We start from the raw sequence: 27,608 nt of genomic DNA, 5'->3' as shown, positions 1-27,608 counted from the left end.
CTCGGTACTGTCATTTCTACACTCAGCGCTCGTATCGTTACGAATATTTAGGCCGTTCCTCTTCGCAATCACTATGCAAAGGCAGCAATACACTGAAAACGAATCAGGATTGCAGAAGCGCACCGAGTGCAACAGTGGCTTGGCGCGCTGTGTTCTGAGTCACGAGTTTGAAGTGGCCGATTCTAATCGCGGAACCTCATACATCGGATGGCATAGCAAGCCTATTAACGTGCAACAGGGAACACCGTGCCTTCCTGCTTCCGTGGGAAACGTTGCGTCATCGACGACCGTTTCCTGTTGTGTCGACCCAGGAGAAGGCACTCATGGTTTGGGTCTACGTCCGCTATGCGCAATAGTTCCGCGTTCTTGTCTATTGCTGGTCCGCTTCTTTCGAGCGCTTGCTTCCTTGTTTGTCGATTTTGTTTTTATTCGGTCAATCTGATCCCTTCTCGACACTTTCATTCCTTTTTATTTGATTTTCAATTTATACATCGTCATCCCCTTTTGAGCAATCCTTTCTTGGGGCTCAATTATTCAGCATCACTTCTTTCATAGTGACCGTCACATTGTTTGAGCGATGTCGCGGTTACTATTCTCACCAAATGCATGAAAGCACAGATATTGCTCCTTCATAACGGCGACGGACGTCAATATGCGAGAAGCACACACAACGCCCTTAGAACAAAAGTATTTCTAGCCGCGGTGAAAACAATGATATTGTGAGGAGCGTGCGTCATCTCAATACAGTTCCTCATTTTGTATCTTCGGCCAATGTAAGTGAGGCTGGTGCTGCGTTCGACGTTGCACCAATAGAGGTCTTGCTGGGCGTGAACAAATCGCACAGTAAGGCGTGCTCCAGCGCGCGGCGTGAAGCAGACGTATTTCATGCCCTTGGCGTGTCGGTCGTGGAGCTGTGAATTCGACGTTAGCGGTACTGTTTTGTGCTCAAATCTTTGTTCTTCTTAACCGGTAAGTGGTTCCTCTGCGTGTGTTGCGCTCACCGGGCACCCTAATTACCCACCCTGCTATTTGAACAACTTCAATACAGGATTTTGTGCTTACCGCGGCCTCGCTTAAACGCAAGAAAGTTAGCATATTTTGTCACATAGTTTTGTACAAATAGCATGGCTTCATCCTCGGCTTCATTGCTTGACTTCTTCGTTCAGAAGCAAAAAAAAAAAAAGAAAGAATATCCTTAAAGCAACATAACGAAAGACGTAAACTACGTCAGAGACGAAAGAAAGCTGTTGCCGAAACAAAGACTGGTTTTTATTTAGTTACAATTATACATACAGCTGAGGCTAGGGTCCGATTAGGGATGAAAGTCCAAATTACAGACATAGAGGAAATATCAACAATGAAACGCGGTTTTTAGTTTGTGTATTAACACTGGAACAGTAAGAAATATGTGAGAATGATATATAAAAATGCAACTGTGTTACAGCAACAGTGTTCAAAGAGATGTCTCGACTAATTCGTCCAAATCAGGTACCATGCATGGGAAGTATTGCTGCTTTGCAGTAACGGTGAAAAATAGCGCTGCAAGAAGCGCGAGTTATAAATTTCACTTTTCATCGGGGGCGCGTTATTAGCGGACGCGTGTCCCTGAATATTCAGAAGTATCAACAATTAGCCGCCTTTTTAGAACTTCCAGAGAAACATGGAATAAAAGGAGCGAATTGTATTTTTGAAGGATTGGGTTTATAAAAGAGAAGCTCATCGCAAAGCACAAGCAGCGACGTAGCGCTGTAAAGAACATTTTATGTTATCCCATGGGAATACTATGCAAGTGGCTTTATTTCGATACTAAGCCTCCAATTTGTAGAAAAACCAATGTTAAAAAACGCAAAAGCATCCTCGATGACACAATTCGCAACTTTCGAATTGTGTCAATGCCGGAATAAACCTCCCCTGCCACCTATCGGACGACTCCATCCAATTGAAATTTCCTCTGAATCGTTGTTTCGCACAGGGCTTTACCTGCTTGGTCCTTTTCTGACGACGACTAGAGGGAATAAGTGGATCACCATCGCTACTGGTTACCCGACGCGCTACGCGATAACAAAGGCGTTGCTGACTAGTTTCCCAACAGAAGTCGCCAATTTTCGCTTCCACGACGTCATTTTCCATCAGGCTCCACCTCGACAGTTACTTACAGACCGCGGACGCTCGTTCTTGTGTCGAGTTTTGGACAACCTCCTCCACTCTTGTGCCACTGAGCACAAGCTGTCCACCGCCTACAACCCACAAACTAACGGTCTCACGGAACGTCTCAACCGACGAATCACAGAGATGCTGTCGATGTACGTCACCAACGATCACCGCGACGGGGACGCCACGCTGGCCTACGTGGCGTTCTCGTATAACTCATCCTGACATGACAACGCAGGATATTCACCCCGTTATCTTTTATATGATTGTGACCCCACATTGTCGTTTGTCACAATCCTCCCTTTTGTGCCACGTGTTGCAACTGAGCACGCTAGTGAAGGCATCGAACGCACTCACATGGCACGCCAAGTCGCCCAATCTCGTTTATTAGCCTCGCAGCATACATAAAAAGAGCGTTACGACCGGTGTCATCGCGATGTTAAGTTCACGCCAGGTGCTTGGGTGCTCCTATTGTCACCATGTCGTCGAGTCGGCTTCTTACAGAAGCTACTGTCTCGCTACACAGGGCCATATGAAGTCCTACGTCATGTTAACGACGTAAATTACGAGATTTCACCACTACTGCTTGAATAATCCTCAAGTCCGACTCCTGTTGTTGTCGGCCTCATTTCCTGGCTGAAGCCATACTTCGCTCGAAAATCTTCGCCTACCATGCGCCGAGACGGCGCTTCACCACGCGGGAGTCCTGTTACTGAAGGACGAAAATAAGAGAGGAAGAAGATCGTGGGACGCTGGCTGCTATGTGTTGTTGGTGGTCGGCCATCTTTGCTACTCTGATTCATTATGTATATATATCGTAAATACAACCTTCTATACTCCCAAGAGCTCGGTAACAAGACTAATCAATATAAGAAGAGCCAAATTGGAAACGTAGCCTTTGTCCCAGCCAGAAATTTATTTAAATAAGAACATCAGCCCAGCCGAAGTCCCTGCCACGTTTCAGCGCGAAAACGTGAAACAATCAAGACACAAGCTGAAGAAATGCTTCGCGACGACGTCTTTCAGCCGTCCAAGAGCCCGTGGTCTTCACCCGTGGTGCTTGTAAAGAAGAAAGACGGTACCCCACGATTTTGCGTCGATTATAGGCGTCTCAACAGCGTCACGAAAAGAGACGTCTACCCGCTTCCGAGAATCGACGACACGTTAGAATTATGGGGTTTTACGTGCCAAAACCACTTTCTGATTATGACACGTTAGACCGACTGTGCGGTGCCAAGTATTTTTCGTCAATGGACCCCCGGAGCGGTTACTGGCAGATTGAAATCGACGAGAGGGACCGTGAGAAGACTGCCTTCACCACGCCGGACGGTCTTTACGAATTTAAAGTCATGCCATTCGGACTAAGCTCAGCACCGGCGACATTTCAGCGTGTCATGGACACCGTGTCGTCTGGGCTGAAATGGCAGATATGCCTCGTATATCTCGATGACGTAGTCGTTTTCGCATCCACCTTGGACGAGCGCCTCAACAGGCTGCAGACCGCGCTAGAGGCAATTAGGGCTTCGGGACTCACTCTGAAGCCAAAGAAATGTCGTTTCGCCTACGAAGAGCTCCTGTTCCTCGGCCACGTAGTTAATCGCGAAGGCGCGCGTCCGGACCCCATAAAGACGGCAGCCATCGAAAGTTTCCCGATACCCAGTGAAAGGAAAGCTGTCCGTAGACTTTTGGGGCTCTGTGCGTATTACAGGCGTTTTGTCCGAGATTTTTCTCGAATCGCAGAGCCTCTCACTCGCCTTACCAAAGCCGACGCGCTGTTCATATGGAAGAAGCCCCAAGAAGACGCTTTTCGCGAACTTCAATGACGCTTGCAGTCACTGCCAGTACTCGGCCATTTCGACGAGAGCGCTGACACCGAGATCCACACGGATGCAAGCGGCATGAGACTCGGTGCTGAGTTGATTCAAAAGAAGAACGGCCTGGAGCGAGCCATCGCCTACGCAAGCAGATCCCTGTCGAAAGCCGAATTTAACTATTCGACGACCGAAAAGGAATGCCTCGCTGTCGTTTGGGAGGTCACAAAATTTCGGCCGTATCTTCACCGGAAGCACTTCAAGGTCGTCAGTGACCACCACGCTCTGTGCTGGCTCGCTAACCTGAAAGACCCTTCAGGTCGCCTCGCTCGCTGGAGCCTGTGACTACAGGAGTTCGACGTCACCGCCGTGTATAAGTTAAGCCGAAAGCACACAGACGCCGACTGCCTTTCGAGAGCCCCTGTTGGATCCACCCCGCCCTGCGACGATGACGACGATGCCTTCATTGGGCTCATAAGCTCTAATACCTTCGCACAAGATCAAGGTGCGATCCTGATCTACGCTGTGTCGTTCAGAAATATCTCAAAGGGAAGACCCATTCAGTGCCAAAGGCGTTCAGACGCGCGCTTTCATTGCTGTGCCTGTGCGACAACGTGCTTGTGAAAAAAAAAACTTCACGCCGTACAAAGGGGCATATCTACTCGTCGTGTCAGTCAAGCTAAGGCAAGAGATTTTAGAAGCGTCCCACAATGTGCCGACAGCAGGGCATCTGGGATTCACTTGAATTCTCAGAAGGATTCAAGCAAAGTACTACTGGCCGGGCCTGAACGCAGACGTCGCGCACTACGTGAAAACCTGCCGCGATTGCTAACGTCGGAAAACACCGTCTACAAGGCGAGCCGACCTCCTGAAACCAATCGAGCCACCACGGAAACCATTCCAGCAGACAGGCATGGATCTGCTTGGCCCCTTCCCGACGTCTGCTTGAGGGAACAGGTGGATAGTGGTAGCAACGGACTATATGACGCGCTATGCCGAGACAACGGTGTTAGCATCGGGAAATGCAATCGAGGTCGTCAGATTCTTCATAAAGAACATCCTTCTCTGTCATGGTGCTCCCGAGGTCCTTATTACGGACAGAGGTACGGCATTCACAGCAGAACTTACGCGACAAATTCTACACTTGAGCCACACGAGCCATCGCCGCACTACAGCGTACCACCCGCAGACAAACGGCCTTACGGAGCGTTTGAATACAACGCTCGCCGACATGCTCGCTGTGTATGTCGACGTCGGGCACAAGACTTGGGACGAAGTCCTTCCGTACGTGACGTTCGCCTACAACACCGCGCCACTGGAGACAACGCAGATGACGCCATTCGAACTTGTCTTCGGTCGCCAAGTCGCCGCGATGCTTGATGCGATGTTGCCTCGCGTTGACGACGACAACATCCATGCGGACGTTGCCGGCTTCCTTCAACGCGCCGAGGAAGCTCGCCAGCTAGACCGAATGCACATTTAAGAGCAGTAAAACGTCGACGCCCGACTCTACAACCTACGAGGACGTGACCAAGAGTAAGAGTTGGTGACCGCGTTACAGTGTGGACACTGCTTAGTCGCCGCGGGCCTGGTGAGAAGCTCCTGCGCCGTTTCTTCGGGCCCTACAAGATAACTCGATGACTTGGACTGCTGGTCTACGAGGTTGTGCCCGATGGAGTGACACAGTCACAGCGACGTCGCACGCGACCTGAGATGGTGCACGTCGCGCGCCTCAAAAAATTTTTTGAGCGTTAGCGGACTAACAGACATTCTTTTTTTTCGTTTTCCATGGTTCATTGCATGCTTACAAGTTTCTTGTTTTCTTTAGCATCGGGGCGTTGCTTTTTCCCGGGAGGGTGGTGCCACGTGCGTTTATTTTGGCTTGTAGCGACACGAGACGCTACGTAGCTCGCGTCGCTGCGACGCGATCGGCGTCGCTTGACGGGTTTCGATCATGGTCACGAAACGTATAAATACGGGACCACCGCTTGCGCTGGCTCAGTCCGACGAACGCCCCAGACGCACTTGCTGCTTTCGACGTCACCGCGTTGTTCGCTTGATTTAGGGCACAAGTTCGCCCATTAAACTCTAAGTCTACCGCCGACGCAGTGTCCCTTTCTGTCTGCCTGCGTGCCAGGTAGATCACCGTCACCTACGTGACAATATCTATACGTTTTTTACACTTAGTACTTGTGAAACTTCCCTCTTCCCTCTACGCTTCGGAAGAATACCAATACCTCGACAGCGTTGCTGAGGTCTTCTTATTCTCGTATTATCTTTATTTCGGCATACCTAATGATATCATAGGACCAAATCACGCAGAAAGCGTAAATTATTTCCTGCATAATAAAGCTAGAAAGAAGAGGCCTGCTCAGAAAGACTGAATAGGCAGGCCCTTCTGGAAATTATTATGACGAAGTACTCCCATGCAACTTCATACCACACTCCGCTGTGCGTATACTAGAAACCGTAACGGCGCACTCAAGGATAGCACGGCTTCGGTGACGGTGCCGACGGTAAGGAGGCGACAGCGCATTCAGTGCTTATGCAGTTGCTCCAGCAATAAAAATTAATTAGATGAATTCAACGAGGCTCGGAAGGCATTTTGTCTTCATTCGCAGGCATATGGGGACATTAGAGGCCGCGTTGTCACTAGACGAAGTAGCGTAGCACACACGGTAGGTAGCCTTTATTAGCCAATGAATAGGCAATATGGCTAAAGAAAGACGCTGATCAGGAGAAGAAACGACTGGGCTTGTATTCACGCTCATTTCTCGAGCAATCACTTACGGCATCGGAAAGAGGAATATCAACGAGTTAATAGACATATATGAAAAGAAAATCCTTAAGCCATTCGTTGATCTTTTATGGAAGAGAACTGGCTGGTATTCTATTCGGCGGCACATTAAACGCCCGAACGAACACTGTACTACGCACAACTATAACTCAAGCGGTTAAAAGTAATGAAGTGCTGTAGATGTTGCAGATTGTCTACATGAATCACACGCAAGTATTTGTTGATATTGCTTGATTTCATGTGTTTTTTCTATGAGTTGTCATGGTATGCATATAAGTGGTGCTCATGTTATCACCCTTTGACGCTCAACGACGTGCTCTGGAAGTAGAATTATGTGCATTAGATAAAATAGTTAACTCGAAGAAAAAGATCTTGAAACCCTGGCCTATGCATTGTTGTTGACGAAAGGTTCCATGCAAAAGCCTCTCTGCACTTCCGGAAGGCTACTGTAGCGTACGGGCGCTTGTGACAGTGGGCAATCCTCGGCGACTGACTCTGCGAATGACTGACTGTATTGTTTTTCTCCTCTTTCTTTCTCGTATGTTTTTCTTCCGTCCCCCTCCCCAAGTGTAAGGTGGCTAACCGAGCACGTCCTTCGTTGACCTCTCTACCTTTCTCTTTTCGTTTCTCTGTCTGTCTCTCGTTCATTATATATTTACTGATGTAATTTTGATGTTCATTTTCATGGCCTCGGTTCAGTTCAGTGTCACCTTATGATACGCATCATCATGTTTTGTTCTTCCATTTTCATTTGGCGTACTCATTTTATTTAGGTGTAGCCACCGCCACACATGCGTAGGTTGCACAAGACGCCATTTCCCCCATAGTTGATTGGTCGCCATGCCAGCTGTAGGACTGTGTCCCACATAGCTTGAGAAATTTTGGGGGCCGACGTGAGCTTGGCGCGGAGAGAAAATTGTCACGTGTGAAGGCTCCACTTCATATTGACGGCCATTCGCTTACAGGCGGCGCTGTCACCGTGAGCCGGCTGCCACATTTCACGAATGTTGAAAATATAAATTATCTTTGTTGTTAGCCAATTGCGTCTCTTTTTTGTCCTTAAGAAGTCGCCTTGTCAGCCATTTGAGCCCATAGGCACGAACGCTTTTCGCTATTTTCCACCTCTTTCTGGGAGGTCACACAAGCCAAGTGCCTCAATGATGCTCTGACGAAACCCCTATGCCGTCGCACTCATTTGCTGTCACCTTAGACAAACCCAAGGCGTACCTTCTCTTGGTCTCCTACAGTGGAAACTGTAATGAACTCATTTTGAGAGCCGTTTCCGTTGGCCGTATTATGCGCCACCGCCGGTGTCCGGTATCCATCGCAGCTATCGCCAGGCTCCTACCCACTGCGGGGATTGGCCAAAATATGTTTAGATTTCCATGAGGCAGTAAAAAGTCACAGGCAGGCGTCATTCGTGCGCGAAATACCTGTGTGGCATACTTAATAAAAGCAAGCACACTAGGTGACTGTCACTGCGTCGTTTAAAGGGGATGCCAATAATTCATCGTTAGCACCGTATCGTGTCACTTGTCGCGCAATGTTAGATGCGCGCCGCGTAGCGCCGATACGCGCGCACTTTGCATTGCATTCGCATATTATTACACAGGGTCGCACGCCATCAAGCAGTTGCATAGGTAGCGGTACAAGGTAGTTTGTGTTTTGAATCACGTATGTGGCTCCTATCCACGTCGTGGGATTGGTGAAGAAATGAATGTATTGTCTTGAGGATGATAAATATTAAGGAAATGTATATAAATGCCTGAATCAGAAACATCTATAGCATACCTGATTAGATCAAGCAGGCTAGGTGACTGTCACCAGCCCATTTGAAGGGAATGCCAGTAAATCAACAACACCAGTGTCGTCAGCGTCCAAACTTGCCACTCATCGCGCGATGTGACATGCGCCCGCTAGCATCAATACATGCAAACTGGACATTGTGTTTGTGTTCGATTACACCAGGTTTGCCGACAGGTGGCAGCCGCATGTTGCATGTAGCGGGCCAGGGATAAGTCAAGCAGGCTTGGGGATTATTTGTCGTCGCTCTGTAATAAAGGGGATGCAAATAAATCATTATCATCGTCATCAACATCATCTTATCGTGCCACGGGTCAAGGGGGGTGATATACGACGCGTAGCCTCTATACTTGTGTTTTCACTTCGCTACACTTTATGGCGCTTGTGTTGTCTACACCTAACGCCATCCTGGTTTGTGCGCGCTTGACGATGATCAACCGTACTCTTTGGCGCCTCCTCTCCTCGGAAGATACGAACCGATGCTGAAAAAGCGAATCGTAGAGCTGCGTGCGGCTGCTAGCCGGCATCATCGGGCTCAGCAGGCCGCTGTGAACAGAGCAGCACAAGCCGCAGCTCGCCGTAGACTATGCGCGGACAGTTCATATTGTTCTCGCTAAAACGACGACAAAAGACGCCGCCAGCAAATACCCTGCAGTGCTTTCTGTTGAAAATGGAGCTGCTGTAGAGCAGCTCTTCCAGTTTACGCTGTGACTGTGCTGGGTGTGCCGCAGAGGCCTGTCACTTGTGTGTTTTACCTCCATTTGTTCTCTTTCGGCAGCCAAATAATGCCCAAATCACCATTGCAACTTTGTTGATGGGATCGAGAAAATCGTTCTGTTCGATAGTGCACGAGGATGTCAACACTTTGTCAATGGCTGCAGTGTGCTTGGGAATGGCGGAACCGTATCCGGCAGTTTCGTGCAGTGACGTGCGTCCAACCTGTGTATAGGTGTCAAACTTCCCTATTTATATTAAGAGAGTAAGCAGAAGCTAACTGCATAGGGACTGTGGCACAGCATCATAATAATTACGCCCATCGCTCTGAGAAGGCATATCTCACCGATCTCCAATTACCCTTGCCTAATGTCAGCTGACTTTCACATGCCCACAGCAATGTTAGAGATAGTGCTATTTCACACACAACTTAGCTGATACACCCCCTAGTTGATTGCCTTCCCCGGGTACCCTTGCTATCTGGCACCCATTCTGTCACTCTAGCAGGCAACTGCTTATCTTCCTCACGCATTACATGTCGGGCCCAGCTCAATTTCCTCTTCATGTCAACCGGAATACTAGGCTACCCTCGTCTGCTCTCCAATACTCACCGGTCTATTACCGTCCGTTAACGTGAGCCTTAACATTTATCGCTCCATCGCTTGCTGCGCAGTCCTTGAATCATTCTCAAGCTGCTTTTGTAAACCTGCTAGGTATTGCCCCATAGATTAGTACCGGTAGGTAATACCTTTCCAGTAGACTGGCAAGCTTCTGGTCATAACTTGTTAATGCCCACTGCATGTACCCTAACTCGTTTTCTATTCTGTAAACTTCCTCCTCGTGCTCAGGTTCCCTACTTGCGTTTAGGTTGGAAAGTTTTACACAATCCTTCAAGGATTCGAGAGGCAGACCGCCTATAACGAATTCTCGTTGCTTTTCCAAAAGTTAGTGATTCGCAGTCACCCAATTGGTAGCATGGAGTAGCTGTTCAGTATCGGGTTTCTATGCACAAGGCCTCGAGGTCGAACCCTCGTAGAGGCCACTACATTTCCAGATTTGGAGGGGCGGCTGTAAAGTGTAAAAAGAGGCACGATTTGTTCAGGTGTGACCAAATTCGGAAGACCCCCTTCACTGAGCTACAAAAAGAAACTCTCTCGCCAGAACATGAAATGGCTTCCCTGGTGCGGTATCTCAGGGATGTATCTTCCTATGGCGCCTAAAATATATTTCTTGCGGTATGATTTGCGTACCATTTCTCTGTTTCAGCCGGCTAGAATCTCAATAGGAACGTAGGTACAGTGGAAAAATGGACTGGAGCGTGGCAAGCATCAGCCTAATGATTTTGTATTCGGCTTCAAGTGCGAGCGGTGTCGAGGCTGCTGTCGTTGCTCCACCTGGCTTAGCCCAAGCCGAAGAACGCATGAAGGAGCTCGTGGACCTCTTCTCCGACATCAGATGTGAGCCAATCCCTTGTTTTCACTCGCGCGGTATGGTTACATGGGACCAGTACAAAGAACTCCCTGCTGGTAGTTGTTTCTATAACGACTGTGTGGCTCACGCACTGTATTGCTCTTAGTTGTAAATGAACCGTTCGAAATGCTTTAGGCTCGCGGTTAGACATGAAAATGATGCGTGTGTACTAAAGGCATGACGGTGACCTATCCTTGTATTTACATCAGAAGGAGAAGAATTTGTCGGCACAGACGGTATGTGTTCTTAGGGAGTTTTTTGCTGCCGCTGCGGCACATGGTTTGCCGCTAAACGCCGGTTCACATTTAGCGTTACATGCACCTTTCCTAGGCCTGACATGCATGGCTATTCCGCTGATGCGCTTGAAGCCTTGAACAATGGTCAGTCCTGATATGCACATATTGGTACAAATGCTCCGACAGTGCATTGAACTTCTCATTTTTAGTTTTTACAGCGAAATTTTTACTCCTCGGGTTCCGTGGAATTTTCGTGTCCGTCAACAAATCTGCGTGGGCAAAAACTAAGCTCCCAAATTTGATGCAAAATTGCTTCTTTGTGTTAAAAGCTTATAGATAGCATCACTTGGATATGTATTTTCCGTAGATTAGTTATCAATACGCACCATTTTCAAAATCAGTAGACTCTCATGTAGGTAACATATCTTTTGCTTGCTTACGGCGGTAAGAGTCATTGCTTAACGGGGTATGAGTGATTGATTGTCGTAAGTGATGGACAAATTTCTTGTTGGTTAGGCATAGAAATGCTTACACATTTAATACCAGAGGTGAAATGAGAACGTGTGTGCGTAAGTACTGTCACGATCACTACCGATCAAGACAATAAAGGTGTCTGTACCTTTTCTTCAAAATTCTGTGTCACTTTTGTGTCATGCGCTAAACAGCTTCGCTGGTCATCCACTTTCACAGAGTGGAATTGTATGGTATGGTATGGTAAAACTTTAATGAAGTCCGGCAGGTCGTGAGTCTTCACGAAGCGGGCCGCTCCCACGTGGAAACCAGAAGGCCGAGCCTCTCGGCCGCATCGTGGGCCTGCTGGACAGCCCAGAGTTGGTCAGCCAGAAGAGGGCTGCGGAGAACCGCCTCCCATCTGGCCGAGCTGTTAGCGATGATAGTGCGTGACCGGGCACACCGCCAGAGCATGTGGTCTAACGTGGCTATTTCTTCACAATCGTGGCAGGTAGCATTGGTGTAAGTATCCGGATAGATTTTATGTAAAAGCGACGGATTGGGATAAGTATTCGTTTGTAGTAGACGGAGCGTTAATGCTTGAGCTCTATTGAGGCGCGGATGAGGAACAAAGTAGGTTCTAAGGCTGAGATAGTAGTGTTTAGTAATCTCGTTGTAGGTGGAGGGCGTGTCCCTGTTCTCTGGGAAGTCGGCTTCTGATGGGTCGAGGGTAGCGCGGTGGGCAAGTTCACGCGCAGCCCCGTGAGCCGACTCGTTGAGGTTGGGAGGAGCACCCTTTATCTGACCCTGGTGTGCGGGACACCAATAAATGAAGTGGTGCGTGATTGCCTTGAACCCAATAAGTCTGAGGGCCTGTTTGGAAATGGTGCCTTTTTCAAATGCTCTGACTGCAGATCTTGAATCACTATAGATGACATCCCGTGAGCTATCCAGCAGGGCTAGTGCAATAGCGATTTGTTCAGCTATTTCGGAGTCCTTCGTCCGAACCGAGGCAGCATTGGCGATTCCTTGCCGACCATCAACAGCGACGATGGTGAACGCCCGACGTCCCTTACAAGAAGCGGCATCAACAAAGCTGACCTGTCGCTGATCACTGTGTATTTGCCTAAGGAGGTTGGCCGCCCTTGCCCTCCTTCTACCGCGATTATGATCGGGGTGCATGTTCCTAGGTATTGGCGCGACCGTAATGTTCTCACGAATCGACGGAGGAACGTCAGAGAACTCCTCCGCTACTATATCGGGGTGATATCCGAGTTCCTGCAAGATGGATCTCCCTGCCTTCGTTGTGAGGCGAGTTAGCTGTGCGCGCTCCTGGGCCTCTGCAATCTCTTCAAGAGTATTATGAATGCCAAGCTGCATTAAGCGCTCTGTACAAGTGTATACGGGTAACCCGAGAACCCGCTTAGCAATCTTCCTAAGCTGTGCATTCAATTTATCTCGCTCTGCCCGTTTCCATCGATGCATGGCTGCCACGTATCTAAAGTGGCACAGAACGAAGGCATGCATTAGTCGAATGAGGTTATCCTCCTTGAGCCCGTGGTGCCGATTTGATACCCTCCAAACTAAACGAACAGCACTTTCAGTTTTAGCAATTAGCTTGCGTATAGTCTTGCCATTTGTACCCCCTGACTCAACGATCATGCCCAAGATTTTGATTGAATTGACTCTGGGTATACGGCAACCGTTTCTTGTGTATAGGGTAATGTCTCTGTCTTCCAACGATGTCCACCCCTTGGGCCTTGGACCGCGTTTCTTGGGACTATACAGCAAAAGTACCGACTTCAAGGGGGAGAGTGGAATGGCTCATGATTTTTTTGCTCTTAGATGTTTATTTGATAAATACTGTAGACTGTATTTGCATCGTGAAGGAATGACTTCGAGAAGAAATAGGGTTATCAAAATTCGCAAATATGATGCAACGGCGCTTACTGAAACTTAAGACGGCTGGTCGACCTAACTATCAGGAAAGCAGATCTGTCAGGATAACTCTATGGTGAACACGGATGTACCTGAAGTACGCAGGAAAGAGCACTCGTAGAAAATAAAAACGGAGGAGAATGCTGAAAACAGAGACGCCTTGAGTCCCTTCAAACATCAGGTGCCTAAATATGTTAGAGATAACGAGGTTGACTTCTGAAAAAAAAAAGGGGTTTCGTAAATTAAACTTTATTTATAAGCACCTATGTTATGCTATCTTGTCGAGCTTAGAGCATCAGTGCCAAGTGCATATTGAAAGGCACCTTGATACCCATTTAATGCAGGGGGAAAAAAAGCTTCATTTGACTGAAAATTTGAAAGAGCGCTGTTGTAGCATTTGTGAGCTCGTCTTTCGCAGGCAGTATGCGGCCCCGCCATTGCGCCGACCATTTCCAGGCCGGTCAGACGGTGAGTGGCCTGTACAAAATATTTCTTGGCAAAGACGACGTCACAGGAAAAGTTGTCTACTGCGACATGGACACAGACGGAGGAGGCTGGATGGTGCGTACCGCCATTCCTTGCGTTTTAAATGGCGTGCGCCGCTTCTGGATTTGGACTCCGCTGTAATAGGAAGATAACATTACAGCCGTACCGCTGCTGATACCAGCTGTCATGAATGCGCGTGCGCGGAGTTTATTCGGCTCCGATACGTTTACTGGAGCGGATCCCACGAGTTACTCTGACGCGTATCAACATTCCAGTATTCAGGTGGCCCGCTTTGCTTCCAATTCGTTCCTGTTACTTTCTCACTTTTTTTTTAATTTAGAAGTTTGCCCAATGACACAAACAAACAAATATATATACAAGCCGCTGTTGGGCGATATCGATCCGCATTGACTAAGAAATTAATGTTCAAATCAGACATCACTATAAGTTTATTCGTACACTGCGGGCAAAATATATGCGCGCTGTTCTCCTTCTTATTGATAATAATTGTTTGTGTTGACGTTCCTGCGCCTAGAGAGACTGCCTCAAATGCATCCCATCGATGCATTTGCAAAATGCAAGATGAATGCAATGCAAATGCATTGCAAAAGCATCGATTCCACCTAGCAGATGGCTCCAGAGCGCTGCAATATTTCTTAATGGGATCGCTCAATCTCTAGAAAGCAAATCGACACACCTAACCGCCTCCGAGCTTGGACTGTTCTGAGATTGTCAAGCTATCGACGCAGACACAAATCTAAGCTAACATCACGCAATGAACTAGACTAAGTCAGCAGCTTATGAAATGAATGCCGAACCAGACTGCTATGGTGTGCAAAATCTACGGTACACTCCAGAAATAACTAGACGCGAGGGGTTATTGGTGTGCGGTAGGTGAAGGCAAGCTGCCAAATAACTATGCATCTTAAGTATCCCCTATTATCGGTGTACTATGTGTCGCACGTAATTTGTGGAAAACTTAAAGAAAATTGTATGCAAGTAAAGTGTAGTCGGAGAAAACCAAAGTAATGGTGGCCGTCGCTTGGAACAAATCAGAGTATTGTTTGTATTTTTCCTAATGAATAATGGGTCAGTGGTTAAATTAGCTATTCAGCTAGTGGAATAAGGGATTCAGATCAAGAGTGTAAGTGAGAAAAGTATTCGCCTTCTCAAAAAATTCGCGAACCAACTTTCTGCTGCCTAATAGGAGCTAAATGAAGTTTTTCTTTTTTCAAGCCTGAAAGAAGGCCCGCGAAACACGCAAAAAATAGCTGTGAGAAACACGAAAGCCACCGAAAAACACACTAAAGAGTGCCGTGCGAATTTCCTCGCGGCAATTCAACAGAATAGTGTAACATTTCACCGTAACGATATGTTGACTAGCTCCAGGCATAATTTCTTGTTTGTATGCCTTATAAAATATGTCAAAGTTCTGTAGCAAAGGTGGCTTAATCAGATTGAGCGCGTATAGTGAGCGGCGTTGCGCGTTCTCCAATATAAAAAAAACACCAATGGCTGCTGTGGGATGCAGCGTTAGACGTGAATAAATAATTGTGCAAAAACTAGCCATCATGATTGACAATATGAGGGAGCAGTGGAATTCTCCTCGAAAGATATTCATTTTCATTTTCCCTCTTGCAAGCGTCGTATCTCGCACAAAGTTTCTAATTCGTTCACACTGCGTCGCGCTCGCTACACACACCGACACTTTTCCGTTAGACCCCAGGTTGGCGAAGTCAGCCTTCAATGTTACAAAAAAATCCGTGAACGATGGGGATCCATACTGTCTTGCGGAATCCCAGGGTTCTTACTGATAGTCTACGGTCAAGCACATGCATATGATGTGCCAGAATAGCTCCTTGAGACTTCTGGTGCGTGCGTTATGTGCAAGTTTGACAGCAACCTTTTTGAGACGATGTGTCATACTGCACTGTCTTCGGGATCAGCCCATGGCTGTGATGTGAGTGCTATTGCTCTTTCTGTGCGAAAGCTCGTCGAGCAAAGTGTAAATTTCTCACGAAAAGCTTTGGTAGTGTTTGCGGTTCTTAACCGTCACTGTCACATGGCAAAACACTGTGATGCTGACGCATTGCTGTCAGATGTCTGGCTAAAGCCCGTTCTACTAACCTCTATAGTGCAATGATCGCTACATCTTAAAGCAATGAAGCCATGTTCTCTGTGTGTGTTGTGCAGGTCATTCAGAGGCGAGGGCAGTTTGGCAACAGCGTTTACTACTTCTACCGCAACTGGACGGAGTATGCCACCGGCTTTGGCGACCCTGCCAAAGAATACTGGCTCGGTAAGCGTATGTCGCAGGCCTGATGTGTCTCACATCACAATAAAAAAAGCGCTCTTGTTCAAACGTTGGCACATGATTGAGGCGCACTGCTGCTTTGTTTTCTGGCTTTCCCGGCAATTGTAGGCACATCACAATTTGAAATGTAGCCATAGATCAGTTTAGTCGAAGAAAAGATAAACGTCAAAGGAAAGAATATAAATCTATTTTCAGTGGTATCCTTCGTTTTATTATCTAGCTTTTCTTCACGGAGTTAGCTCCTGCCGCTTGGTTGTTTCGTGGTTGCCTTAGGTTGGCCGTATATCAACATGCGCTCTTATGTTTTAGTCCCTGCGCCAAGCGATAAGATAGTGAGCAGGTTTACTATTTCGTGCTGGTAATACAGAGACGCCAGTTCTCTTCGTTGAAATAAAACCGAAATACGCAAAATACTTCGCAACATATACGCACACCACGGCTGATAATGCGCGACGCATGTTTGCGCCCCCGAGAGATATTTCCGCGTACTGTACTTACCAATGCACTGAAGGCCTTCCCTGGCGCCCTTATATGAACGGACATTGTGTAAATTTCAGAAAGTATGATCTAAAACGTTTCAAATCATTGCGCAGCACGCGACAGCAATACTTCCAAGCAGCGCCGCACCGGATCTGCACAAGCCCGAGAGGAGGAAAGGCTCGCTGCGTACGCTTTCCTCCTCGCCCGATGAAAAAGTTTATATGACAGGAGCGAGTCAGAGTGGAAAGGCGATGGGAGAAACTCATTTTCACTACACAGCGTCGAATGAGCACAATGCCCTCTGGAGTTCCCTGGGCGTCGCCACGTTAGCCTCTAGACATCTGTAGTTATCCCTGACTCCTATCAGAAGCATTTGAACAAACTACAGCGCTTCCCTGTCTACTAAGGTGCTAGTCAAGAGGGGCTATAGATAGAACTGTAGTGAGAAGGGAGGAGAAGAGGCCATTCCCATACAAGGGAGGGAGCGGGAGGCGACGCCAGACGGCAGAGACACCGTACTACTTACCATACGACAGCGGTTGCGGGGAAACTGGATAAACTTAAGTTCAAGGTATGGTAAAGTACGTTGCTGCTATTTCTGAAAAATATACACCATGCACATATGTCAAGCGGACAAACTACGATGGACATGCAGAAGCAGAGCCGCAATAATTAAAGCGCACTGCAGGGTCCAGGCGGCACTGCGGCACTATGGAAGCGGTCGACCGTCAAATCAACGATTCTGTACCCGCTGCGGTAGCTTTCCAGCTATGGGATTGCTAGAGGTCGCGGATTTGATCTCAACTGCGGCAGCCACATTTGGTAAGGGGCGAAATAGAAAACGCACGCGCACTTAGATTTTGGCACACATTAAAGAGCATCACGGTGTCAAAAATTATTCCGGAGTGCATCGCTACGGCGTGCCTCATAATCCTTGTGGTTTTGGCACGTACATCCCCATAATTGAATTCCTGTTTGATACTTCTGCCACAGTAGGATGTGCTATGTGAGGCAATGACAACGCTGAATCCTCTCAGCGATTATGAAATATGTTGCACAACAACGCCTCAAGCAAGCACCTCTCCCGGTGTGTTGTGCGTACCACGCAGTAAACAGCCGTGGTGCACGCAACGTAACGCATAACCTCAATTCACCACTCTCGTGTTAGACTAAACGTTGAAGAAATTAAGCCTTAGCCGCCAAAATCACCACTAACTATCGTCAATCAAAGCTTCCAGCACGGGAAGCTTCGCTTACATCAATTCGCACAGTGCTTGGGATATGAATATTTTTTGCCACAACTGGCTTCGATGCCACTCATCATGCCAGCGTTCCCATACTTCCTTTTGCGCTCGTACCACTGCTCGCGCTTTCGTCGTCGTCTTCATTCACAGCTGCCTCAAGTGCCGCTCATCATGCTCGCGTTGCCATACTGCCCATGACTCTGCGAAGGCGCTGACAGCACGGACCTACTACCGCTCTGTGCGGTGATTTCGGTCTAAAAGTCCTTGCCTCAATACATCGCGAAATGGAAAGTCGTATAAAGCTGCGCTCAAATTTTGTATTAGGGAGTAGCGTAATCGTAAAAATTTTTTTCCCTAACGGTGAAGAATTTTCCTGAAAGGTGGCGCTTGGGCTGAGCAGTTCCCCCATGTCTTGCAAGCCCAGATCCGCGTGCAGCCAACAACATTCTTGTTCCATTCCTCCTACTTGTCATTGTTTTAAATGCTTCGGTTGACTGTTGCTGTACGTCCTTCATTGCACTCAATGGAATTCGCAAACTCGACCAGCAATGAACACATTTGTGCGAGAAAATGAAGTTCTTGTGGATTAGCACGCAAGGAGAACTTCACAATGAATGGTGGTGGCCTCGGAGTTACAGCCTCTACAGAACACTACATTCAGCGTGGTAAATCCTCTCTGGCGTCGCAGTGGTTGTAAGCAAAAGAAGATGCTGATATTGGACCGAGATCAGTGTAAACATTCGCCGTGTGGGCGCAGTGGCTATGGTGTTGAGCTACTAAGTCCGAGGGTGCGGGATTGAATCCCGTCCGTAACAGCAGGATCTCAATTTCCGTGACATGCAAAAACGCCAATATAACGTTCACGTGATGTACGCGGTTTTAGGAGTTACAGTCAGACAGATAGTGTGTACCCGCTTTTGCTAGGACTAGAAGTTCAACCCACCTAAATAAACCTTTTCGCCGTTTCTTTCTTTTTTTCTTTTTTGCTATATCCGTTTTATGCTTTCCACCAACGTTGTGTGCGTCCCAGCTATGGACATAAATGACAAAAAAGTCGCCGTTTCCACGAAAGGCGAAGCATCGATTGCTATAGAACATTTCTCGTTAGCTAGTTATTCCGAGCAAGGATAATTCTTTTATCGGCCGTATAATCTTGTAAATATCGACACACCAATTTAACAAGCATGGTGTCATGCGTCCACACGTGAACACGAACACATGTTATTCGATGACAAAGAAACTCGTTGCCAATACGCTGGAGTGACGAAGCACGGCAGCAGCAGTGAGCGAATTCACCTATGTGCTGCGTCTCTCACCAACGCAAACAAAGCCGGGAAAACAGATCGCACGGCGGACTATGTCTACGTCGCGATGACTTTCAACGTACAACGGCCCGGGCAGACGCGCGTGGCCCTCCGTGCCGCCAGAAGTTGAACGCCCCTCCCCCTCTCCCCCACCCTCTTCCCGGATATTTGTGTGCGACGGAATACGGCGGGCTCCGTCCCCGCTTTCTCTGCTTGCGTGCACGAGATTGAGGCGCGATCGCCGGCTCGCTCTCACGCGCTTTCACTCGTACACACGGCACACAGCGCGTGGCGACAATTTCATCGCCGTTGGATTTTATACGGAACTTCACGGTGACACCGACTGCAGAAATGCGGCAGGAGTGTCCATATAATCCAATAAAAAATACGCAGTTCCGAGACGGGATCAATTCTGGGCACTCTGCGCGGAGTTTGCTACTCTACCACCGCGCCAATCCTGCGCTTGCAGTGCAGCTGCGGAAACATGCCCTATACAAGCGTCCTAGCGCACGTGGAGTTACGTGATCTGAGATGCGCGCTGCGTAGCCTCGATACGTGCACTCTTTGCGTTGCAATTCATTATTATTGCGCCAGGTGGCAAGTCATGTAGCAATCGCATAGTTAGCGGTATAAGGCAGACATATATGTTTTGAGGAAGAAAAAGATCTGTACACAAATGCTAGCATTTAAAATACGTATAGCATACCTGATTAAATTAGGTAGGCTAGGTGACAATTTGTAAGCCTCTCGTTTCAAAGGGGATACCAAGAAATCATCATCAGCTGCAGCAGCATGTTTCTACAGCGCTTGCTAGGTGGTGCGGAAACGTGTTCGATGTACGTGTCATAGCGCACGAGGAGTCGCGCGTTGTGAGATGCGCGCCATGTAGCGGCGATATGTGCGCACGTTGCATTGCCGTTTCACATTATTCTACCAGGTGGCATGGCACTAAACAATTGCATGGATAGCGCTACAAGGTAGATGGAGAGGTTTCAAGAAGAAAACGAAGTTTAAGGCGATTTACTGTATATACTCCTGTAACGGCCACAATATTTTTCCGATGTCTGGCGCGAAATCCGGGGGCGCGGCATTGACACGGAGAAAAATACAAATGTTTTCGTAAATATTTTCGATGGTACCTGCATTTATTGAACTGCAGCACTCGTTTGTAATGGCTCTGGAAATTCTTGGCTATTCCCGTTGCGCGTCACCGGCTGGAGGGAGTAAATGGTCACGCCCCAAAGAACAGCGACGGCAGTGCCTGCAAGGCAGCCGCGGAATCTTGGAGGCTGCGCTTTTGCTACTTGGAGGCGTTGAAAACTCGGCACGGCCTGCCTTGTTTTGTCACCGAATAAAAAAGATGCAGAATTCCAGCAGCACACAACAGAAAACACTGCCAACATTCGTGCAACTAAAGGATGCGGCTTATTCACGGCTTATATTTCGATATATTCTTGGGGGGAATTTTTTTTTTACAAACTTCTTTGTGCTGCTTTTAGATGGGTGCGGCCATTGCACGAGTATATACGTTATATAAAGATACTAGAACCTGTGCTTACTTCTCGGTGTACGTTATGGTGCTTCCACGCAAGATACGAACCACTGCTGAAGAAACGAATCGTAGAGCTGCGCATGCGGCTGTTACCAGGCAACAGCGGGCTCAGCAGACCACTGCGCAGGGAGAATTGCAAGCCCCAGTACGCCGATGACGGGTGGACAGTTAGGTTCATTCTCGTGAAAACTACGCGACAAGGCTTCGCTCGGATGACCCTCTAGTGCATGCTGCCTACAGTGGAGCTCCAGTCGAGCCGCTCCTCCAGCTTACGCTGTGACTGTGCTGCATGCGCCGCTCAGGCCTGTAACTCCTTTTTGACGTTGGTAGCACGTCGTCCAAAAAGTATTGGCAGCTAATAAGCTTATTTGTGAAAACGGTCGATTTACTTGGATAAAACATTGAATTTGTTGAAAGAAGAAATACTTCTTAAACGTACGTCTAAACGTACTTCTTAAAGCGTGAGTTTGTGAGTATGATGTTCAGCCGAAACGGCCGTATATTTATGGCGGGCGTATTGCAGGAATTACTTGTTTACCGAGCAGTGCGTCTACGTTGCAAAACAAGATGTGGTCAAACTCAATCCTGAGCACGACACTACGGTTGCTCATATAGACCGCGAGTTATATTGAGACGTCGAACCCTATATTTGATATCTCTAAGGGAATGACCACTTCAACTTTGCACAATATCAGTTTCTTTCATGTTAGCATTGTGAAGTCATGGGGCACATGCGAGAAGCTCCACACCCAAGTTTAGTTTCTTTGTTTTTTTGCGCCATTGCTCTTTGGCACCGAGTGTATAGGTTTTATGCACTGTCCTACTCGGTCGATCGTAATGGTGCAAAAGAATAGGAAAGCAAGAAAGAAACAGGCAAATAGCACGCAGTTTCTTCTTTCTCCCTTCCCTTGCTAACCTTTCGTTTCACAAACATCAACAGCTATGCAACAACTAGCCCAAACTCGTACTTTGCTTTCCTACTTTGTTATTCAAACCACTGGGCTGGAGGGACGGCTCTAGAGATCTAACCACGTTGTGAATTTGTATATGCGCACCTCCTTCTCACATCATCATCATCATCATCATCATCATCATCCCTTTTGCTCCCCGTCTCTTTTCCCCAGTGTAGTGTAGCAAGCCAGAGCAAGTTATAGTTCAGTTCGACCTTTATGGCTTTCTGTACATAAATTTATCTCTGCCTCTCTTTTTTGATTCTTCTTTTTGTAACTTTGTCCGAAACAGGCAACAGAGCCCTGCATACTTTGACGTCGACTGCAGAAAGCATGGAACTGAAGGTTGTTTTGACGAATCACACCGGTGAAAACATCTCTGTCCTCTACGAAAGCTTCAAGGTCGGCTCGGAGAAAGGGCACTTCAATTTGTTGATGGGAAGCTTCTTGGGTCCTCGTGGTAAGAATACATATATTTATATCTAAGCCAAAAGGAGTGTATCAAGAAAATAGGCGCTTCATTTAGAATTCCAGCGCTCATATGTAGTTTTTCTTATTTCGAGTAACTTTTTTTAGACCGCAAGTTAGCACTATGCTGCGCCGGCCAATAGTGAGGGAAACATTTCAGACATGAAAAGATTAATTTTCGAGATGACAATTTACTCAAGTTCAACGGCAGTACTCTGCTGATACGCCAACCATCTACAGCGCCTGCACTCAGATGGACATGCAGCTAATGAATCGTTACTTACACCAATCACTAGCCGTGCTCTCAGTCACCGCAGTAGGTCAAGTTGCTCTAGCTCAAGTTACGCATCGGGTGTCTAAATGTCACATATCGCCTTCATCGACAAGGACGTGCGCCGAGACTATCGTGCCTCGCTTTTAGGCACTCCAGCGATGCAATTGCGCACTTTTTAGAATGTCCCACTCTCTGTAACTGTATCTCTGTGTTGCCGAGAACGACTCAACAACATACTTTTGGGCGACCTGCGCTTACTGATACATATATTGATATATTCTTACCAAGGGTCCTGTGTCTACTCGCTAATACCCAGGACATTTGTGGCGCAGCCGGTTAACGTGTAGGGTTGCTATCCTTGAGGGACCCTTGTGACGGGGGTTCGATTCAGCTCAGCGTGCGAGATGTAAGGGATCTTTTTCGTTATTGTAGAGCGCCACACTCCAGGTAGCACATACGTGTCACCAAAGTTGGCGTAAAAGACATTCATTGAAGGGCGGCACACATCTACTGGAATATACCCGGTGACCCAAGTTGACATTAAAGATGTTCATTGGGGACCACCAGAGACAGAGTGGCACATTCTCAGCACTCAAAATGGTCAAGGAGCTTCTTCGAACTGCGGCACCTACCCAGTCCCGCGTCTAGAGTGAACCATGTCATCGTGATAGAAGTACCTGGAAGAGCGGCATATATGTACACACTGCCAGATACTCAGCAACCCGAGTTGGTGTGATAGTTGGTTTCGAACCCGTTACCTCAGCAAAGCATCCCGATGCCCTACTCCTTCAACCACTGAATACCCAGTGACCAAGGTACGCGGAAAAACGGTTACGTACGTTGATACCTACACATACATACATGCATACATACATACATACATACATACATACATAGAAAGCCCGCAGAAAGTGCCTGAAGGAGGTTAAGAATGCTAACAAATTAATATATCAAGCAGAACTCACCCACAATCGCTGTCCCACCCTCCGATTAGCGGAAATGTGTGATCTATGAGCCTCGTACGGCACTCGTGCTGACATTTCATGCTTTTCTTTGGATACACTGGAGCTTCTCGTGAAGCCACCAGGAGGTCATGGCAGATGCGCAGTGACTCAAGTTGGCGTCCAAGAGATTTACTGAAGAGCGTCGCATACGTAGTGGCACATAAACTGTAGCACGTAGCCATATTATTGGCCCATATTTTAAAATGCGCTACATTTGGGATCAGGCCACACATTTGGTAGAACAGCTAGATAGCTGGCAAGAAAACTAATCTGACAATGCCAAGATTGCTATTTCAAGTTAAACATAAATAAATGACGTATAATAGCCGAACGGAGCATTGATAATACAAAAAATAAGGCTACATTTTTCATTCTCCCATAAAAGGTTTTGTCTCACCGCTACAGTACGGTCGAGAAATATGTCCTGGATAAAGGATTGAGATGCTCGCCGCAAAAATCAGAATTACTTCTATACCGACCGACACGCATGGGCCGTAAGAGTTCTACGGATAAACCAAATATCACGCTTTATGTAAATGGCAACCAAATACCCATTGTCGACAGCATTAGAGTCCTCGGACTCCACGTATCTGCGAACGGTAACAACAGGGAAACAATCAGAATACTATAAAACAGCGCACAGCAAACAATGATAATAATCAAGAGAATATAGCAAATCACCATAATAGGATGAACGAGAACAATCTGGTACGACTACTCCAGGCATTTGTCATTACCCGCATAGTATATGTCACCCCTTACCTGAATCTCCAAGTAGCCGAAAAGACAAATATCGAAGGCATCATTAGACGTCATTCAAACAAGGCATAGGTTTGCCGATAAACACATCGAATGACAGGCTCCTAGCCTTAGGTGTCCACAACACACTCGTAGAACTCATAGAAGCCCATACGATAGCGCAGTACGAAAGACTCACACAAACACCTACTGGCAGGCACATACTTAACAAGCTTAGAGTAACATACGCATCACAGTATGGCACTAAAGTTGACATTCCCCACGACATAAGGAAGCAGCTTATTATCCCAACGCTACCCAAAAACATGCATCCCAAACACCACAGGGAAAGGCGGGATTAAAGGGCAAGGGCTATACAGATTCCAACGTTCTCAGGACGTGGTGTACGTCGATTAGGCAGAGTACACGACTAAGAATATGTCTATTGTTGTGGTGAACTCGGAAGGTGATCTTAATGTCAGCGGAATGTATTAAAGCAAAACAGAGCCGAGGTTGCTGAGGAATCAGCCATTGCTCTCGCAGTGGCTTCCACAGTGGCCACGACAATAGTCAGTGATTCTAAAACCGCCGTATTAAATTAAGCAAAGGGGTGAATTGCGCCGGAATCACAACGAATCCTGGCAAACTTCCATGGTCAGCGGGTTATGATATCATCTGGGCGCATGCGCACTCCTTCCTCCCCGGCAACATCATGGCTCGAGGACTCGCAAGCCGAGCCACCAGAGCGACGCGACTGGGGCTGACAGGGGACTGGATGGTTGGCTAAAGCGAGATAACTAGCCATTACAGATTGGGGAGGGTGCGTTTTCCTTCCGCACACCCGTCACTTAATAAGCAGCAGGCGGTGGCATGGCGCCTCCTTCAAACGATTACGTATCGGAATCCGGATACTTATAAGCATTATTACCCACACCACTATTCGGCCAAATGTAAATTTTGTCAAGAAAGGGCGGATCTGGATCACATTATCTGGGCGCGCCCTCGGGCGCCCCGATACGGCCATAAAATGCAGGATCCGAAGCAGTGGGAGACCGTGTTGCTCAGCTGGGCCCCGAAGACCAACTTTTGGCCGTCCAGCAGGCCGAGGATGCCACTAGAGCTCAAGGGCTTCTGGCCGCCGTCTAGACGGGGTTGGCCCCCCCCACCAATCTTCCGGCTATATAAAGTTATCTCTCTCTCTCTCTCAGCACTACAGTGGCTTCGCCAGACTGCGATTCTGGCGCATCATAGTATTGGTAAAACGTTCTTGTGATTCCGAGACACTCTTTCGCGTTTGGATCTCTAGTTATTCTTGTTTTTTTCTCACAAAGAAACTAGTTAAGGATTATGGTTAAGGTTTTCGGATTATTTATCACTTTGATTTAGCCATGCCTAAGCAACGCATAAGAGTCCTCGGCTACAAACTGCGTTGCCCTGTACGTAGCGTAGTATATGATGCGCAGTGAAAACAAGGGGAATGCGGGTGATGGAAATTCGAGATGATGAGCAAAATGAGAATAACAAGAAAGCAGGAGCTAACGTTTCTACAAGTGGATTTGTCTTTATCAAGGTGACATATGCTCTCCTGGACACGGCGTATATAGGTAAGTTCCTTCTAAAGGGCAGAGAGGGTAAGGCGAGTAGGCAAAACAGCGAGCCAGGGTGTGTTAGAGTTGAGGGTGTAGCATTAAAAAGATGTATGTGCCACTCAACGTCGGAGGAGGAAAGTGTGGTAACGCCGTGCATGTGCCGATGGTTGACACACGGCCGGTGATACACGTCAACCTGCAGACACACGGTGTTACCGCGCTGTCCTCCTCCGATGTTGAGTAGCGCCTCCTTCTATCAACTCTACACCTTTGCCGTTAACGCACCCTCCACTGTTGCCTTACACACCCGTCTTACCATCCTGCTTTCATCTTGTTTTGGTTTCGCTCATACTATAAAACAGACTGAAGTGCTACATGAAGGTCCAGCTAGTACCTTTATATTGAAATTTCGCGCTGGAAATCCAGCTGCTGTACATTGGTATGTCATCATGAGCATATCTATTTTCTCCTATTCAGCTGACTGCCACGAAGTAAAAGGTGTCGAGACTCGCGAAGTTCACTATTGGCTCTTCGAGGTTGAAATATAGTCAATCTTTTGCGATAAAAGAGCGCCTCGCTTAGCGCAAATGCCGCGAAAAACCATGACGCCATGGCGAGCAGCCGCGTGAGCTTCGAAGTGGCATCGTCAGCAGCTTGGTTTGATTGATTGTTTTTTTGTGTTTTGTCTGGATCATCAATGCTCCCCTAGTGATAGGAGTGGTATTGGTATTGTACAAGTGTAAAATACTAAAGTTGCTAAGCTCATCATCTTGACTGTCCCTCTTTAAACCTAATTGTACACGAACTGAGCATATTTGTCTTCAATTTCGTTGTGCATACTACGCTACGCAGGTTTGCAACTGTATCGGTGGGAAACGTACCTGCCATGCCACATCTATGATCGCGCTTAGATTTTGCTTTCAATATCTAGCGGACAAACGTAGATGTTGCGGCTGCTAATCTCAAATGCGATCTATCCCCGGATTGGTATATGTTCATCCGCCACCAGGTGGCGGAACAGCCACATCCTTGTTTAATTTTTATCTGTTTATCTGCTTTTCTGTGTTCTGGTGGTTTTGCATTGGCGTAATGGCTAAATTAGTTTGGTCAATAGGCATCGTGCTTATAATTGCACGCAAATTTTCACGAAAGGTGGGTGGTATTCCAGAAAGGGAAAAGAATAGGAGGTGGTGTTTTGTACAAAACTGTTGGGCTTCCTGCTGCCTGTCAAGTGACAACATTTGAGTGAATTCATAAAAACGGTGATTAATGATGATATTGGTTGTTGGGCTGCTTTGAAAACGCTTCTCCCCACTGAAAGAAGCTTAATTATTCTACGAAACGCAATACGCAGGCTGGGACTCGCTCTACAATTGCAACCACAGCAAATTTTCCACTTTCGACCAGGACCACGACAATACGGAATACCACTGTGCTGGGAAGTACCGCGGCGGCTGGTGGTATAACAATTGTCACTCGGCTAACCTAAACGGTCTCAATTTGAACGGCCCGCACGACAGCTACGCCGACGGCATCGAGTGGAGCATCCGGAATGGCGTAGGTTCCCTGTACCACTACTCTTATCCCAGTGTGATGATGATGATACGACCAGTCACACTGAATAAAAATCACGAGACTGGGTACCTTTAAGGACCTGAAGCTTTGCAAAACAAGAATTGTAAAGGTGTTTTGGCAGGCTTTTGTCTAAATACTTTGTGGACGCTTTAGGGGCACATTTTCCAGCCATCTGCACATATAAAACTTTGTATCAGAAAATGTTGTCAGAAATCTATCACAACATTGTCTATTCCGTATTAAAGTTCTTCCTCCGTAGT

At 47.4% G+C, this 27,608-nt stretch overlaps 1 protein-coding gene across 1 annotated transcript; it reads left to right on the top strand.

Annotated features, from left to right (window-relative positions):
- Window positions 1-896: 896 nt before the first annotated feature.
- Window positions 897-27,608, top strand: LOC129383139 (techylectin-5A-like). Its single transcript, XM_055067459.2, has 6 exons — window positions 897-969; window positions 10,543-10,733; window positions 13,789-13,931; window positions 16,050-16,155; window positions 21,993-22,160; window positions 27,128-27,608. Exons 2-6 carry the CDS (start codon window positions 10,583-10,585, stop codon window positions 27,421-27,423), a joined length of 864 nt encoding a protein of 287 aa, XP_054923434.2. The 5' UTR covers window positions 897-969; window positions 10,543-10,582; the 3' UTR covers window positions 27,424-27,608.

This window comes from Dermacentor andersoni, chromosome 3 (genome assembly GCF_023375885.2).
Source record: "Dermacentor andersoni chromosome 3, qqDerAnde1_hic_scaffold, whole genome shotgun sequence".
NCBI classification, from domain to species: domain Eukaryota; kingdom Metazoa; phylum Arthropoda; class Arachnida; order Ixodida; family Ixodidae; genus Dermacentor; species Dermacentor andersoni.
The sequence above is the reverse complement of the archived record's forward strand: the minus strand, read 5'-3'. Positions and strand labels throughout refer to the sequence as shown.

Bases quoted from the DNA above. Each gene is read 5' to 3' on its own strand.
- LOC129383139 (XM_055067459.2), top strand. From the start codon at position 10,583: ATGGACTGGAGCGTGGCAAGCATCAGCCTAATGATTTTGTATTCGGCT. The intron at 13,932-16,049 runs GTGCGTACCGCC...TGTGTTGTGCAG, and splicing joins CAGACGGAGGAGGCTGGATG to GTCATTCAGAGGCGAGGGCA. The intron at 22,161-27,127 runs GTAAGAATACAT...CGCAATACGCAG, and splicing joins AAGCTTCTTGGGTCCTCGTG to GCTGGGACTCGCTCTACAAT.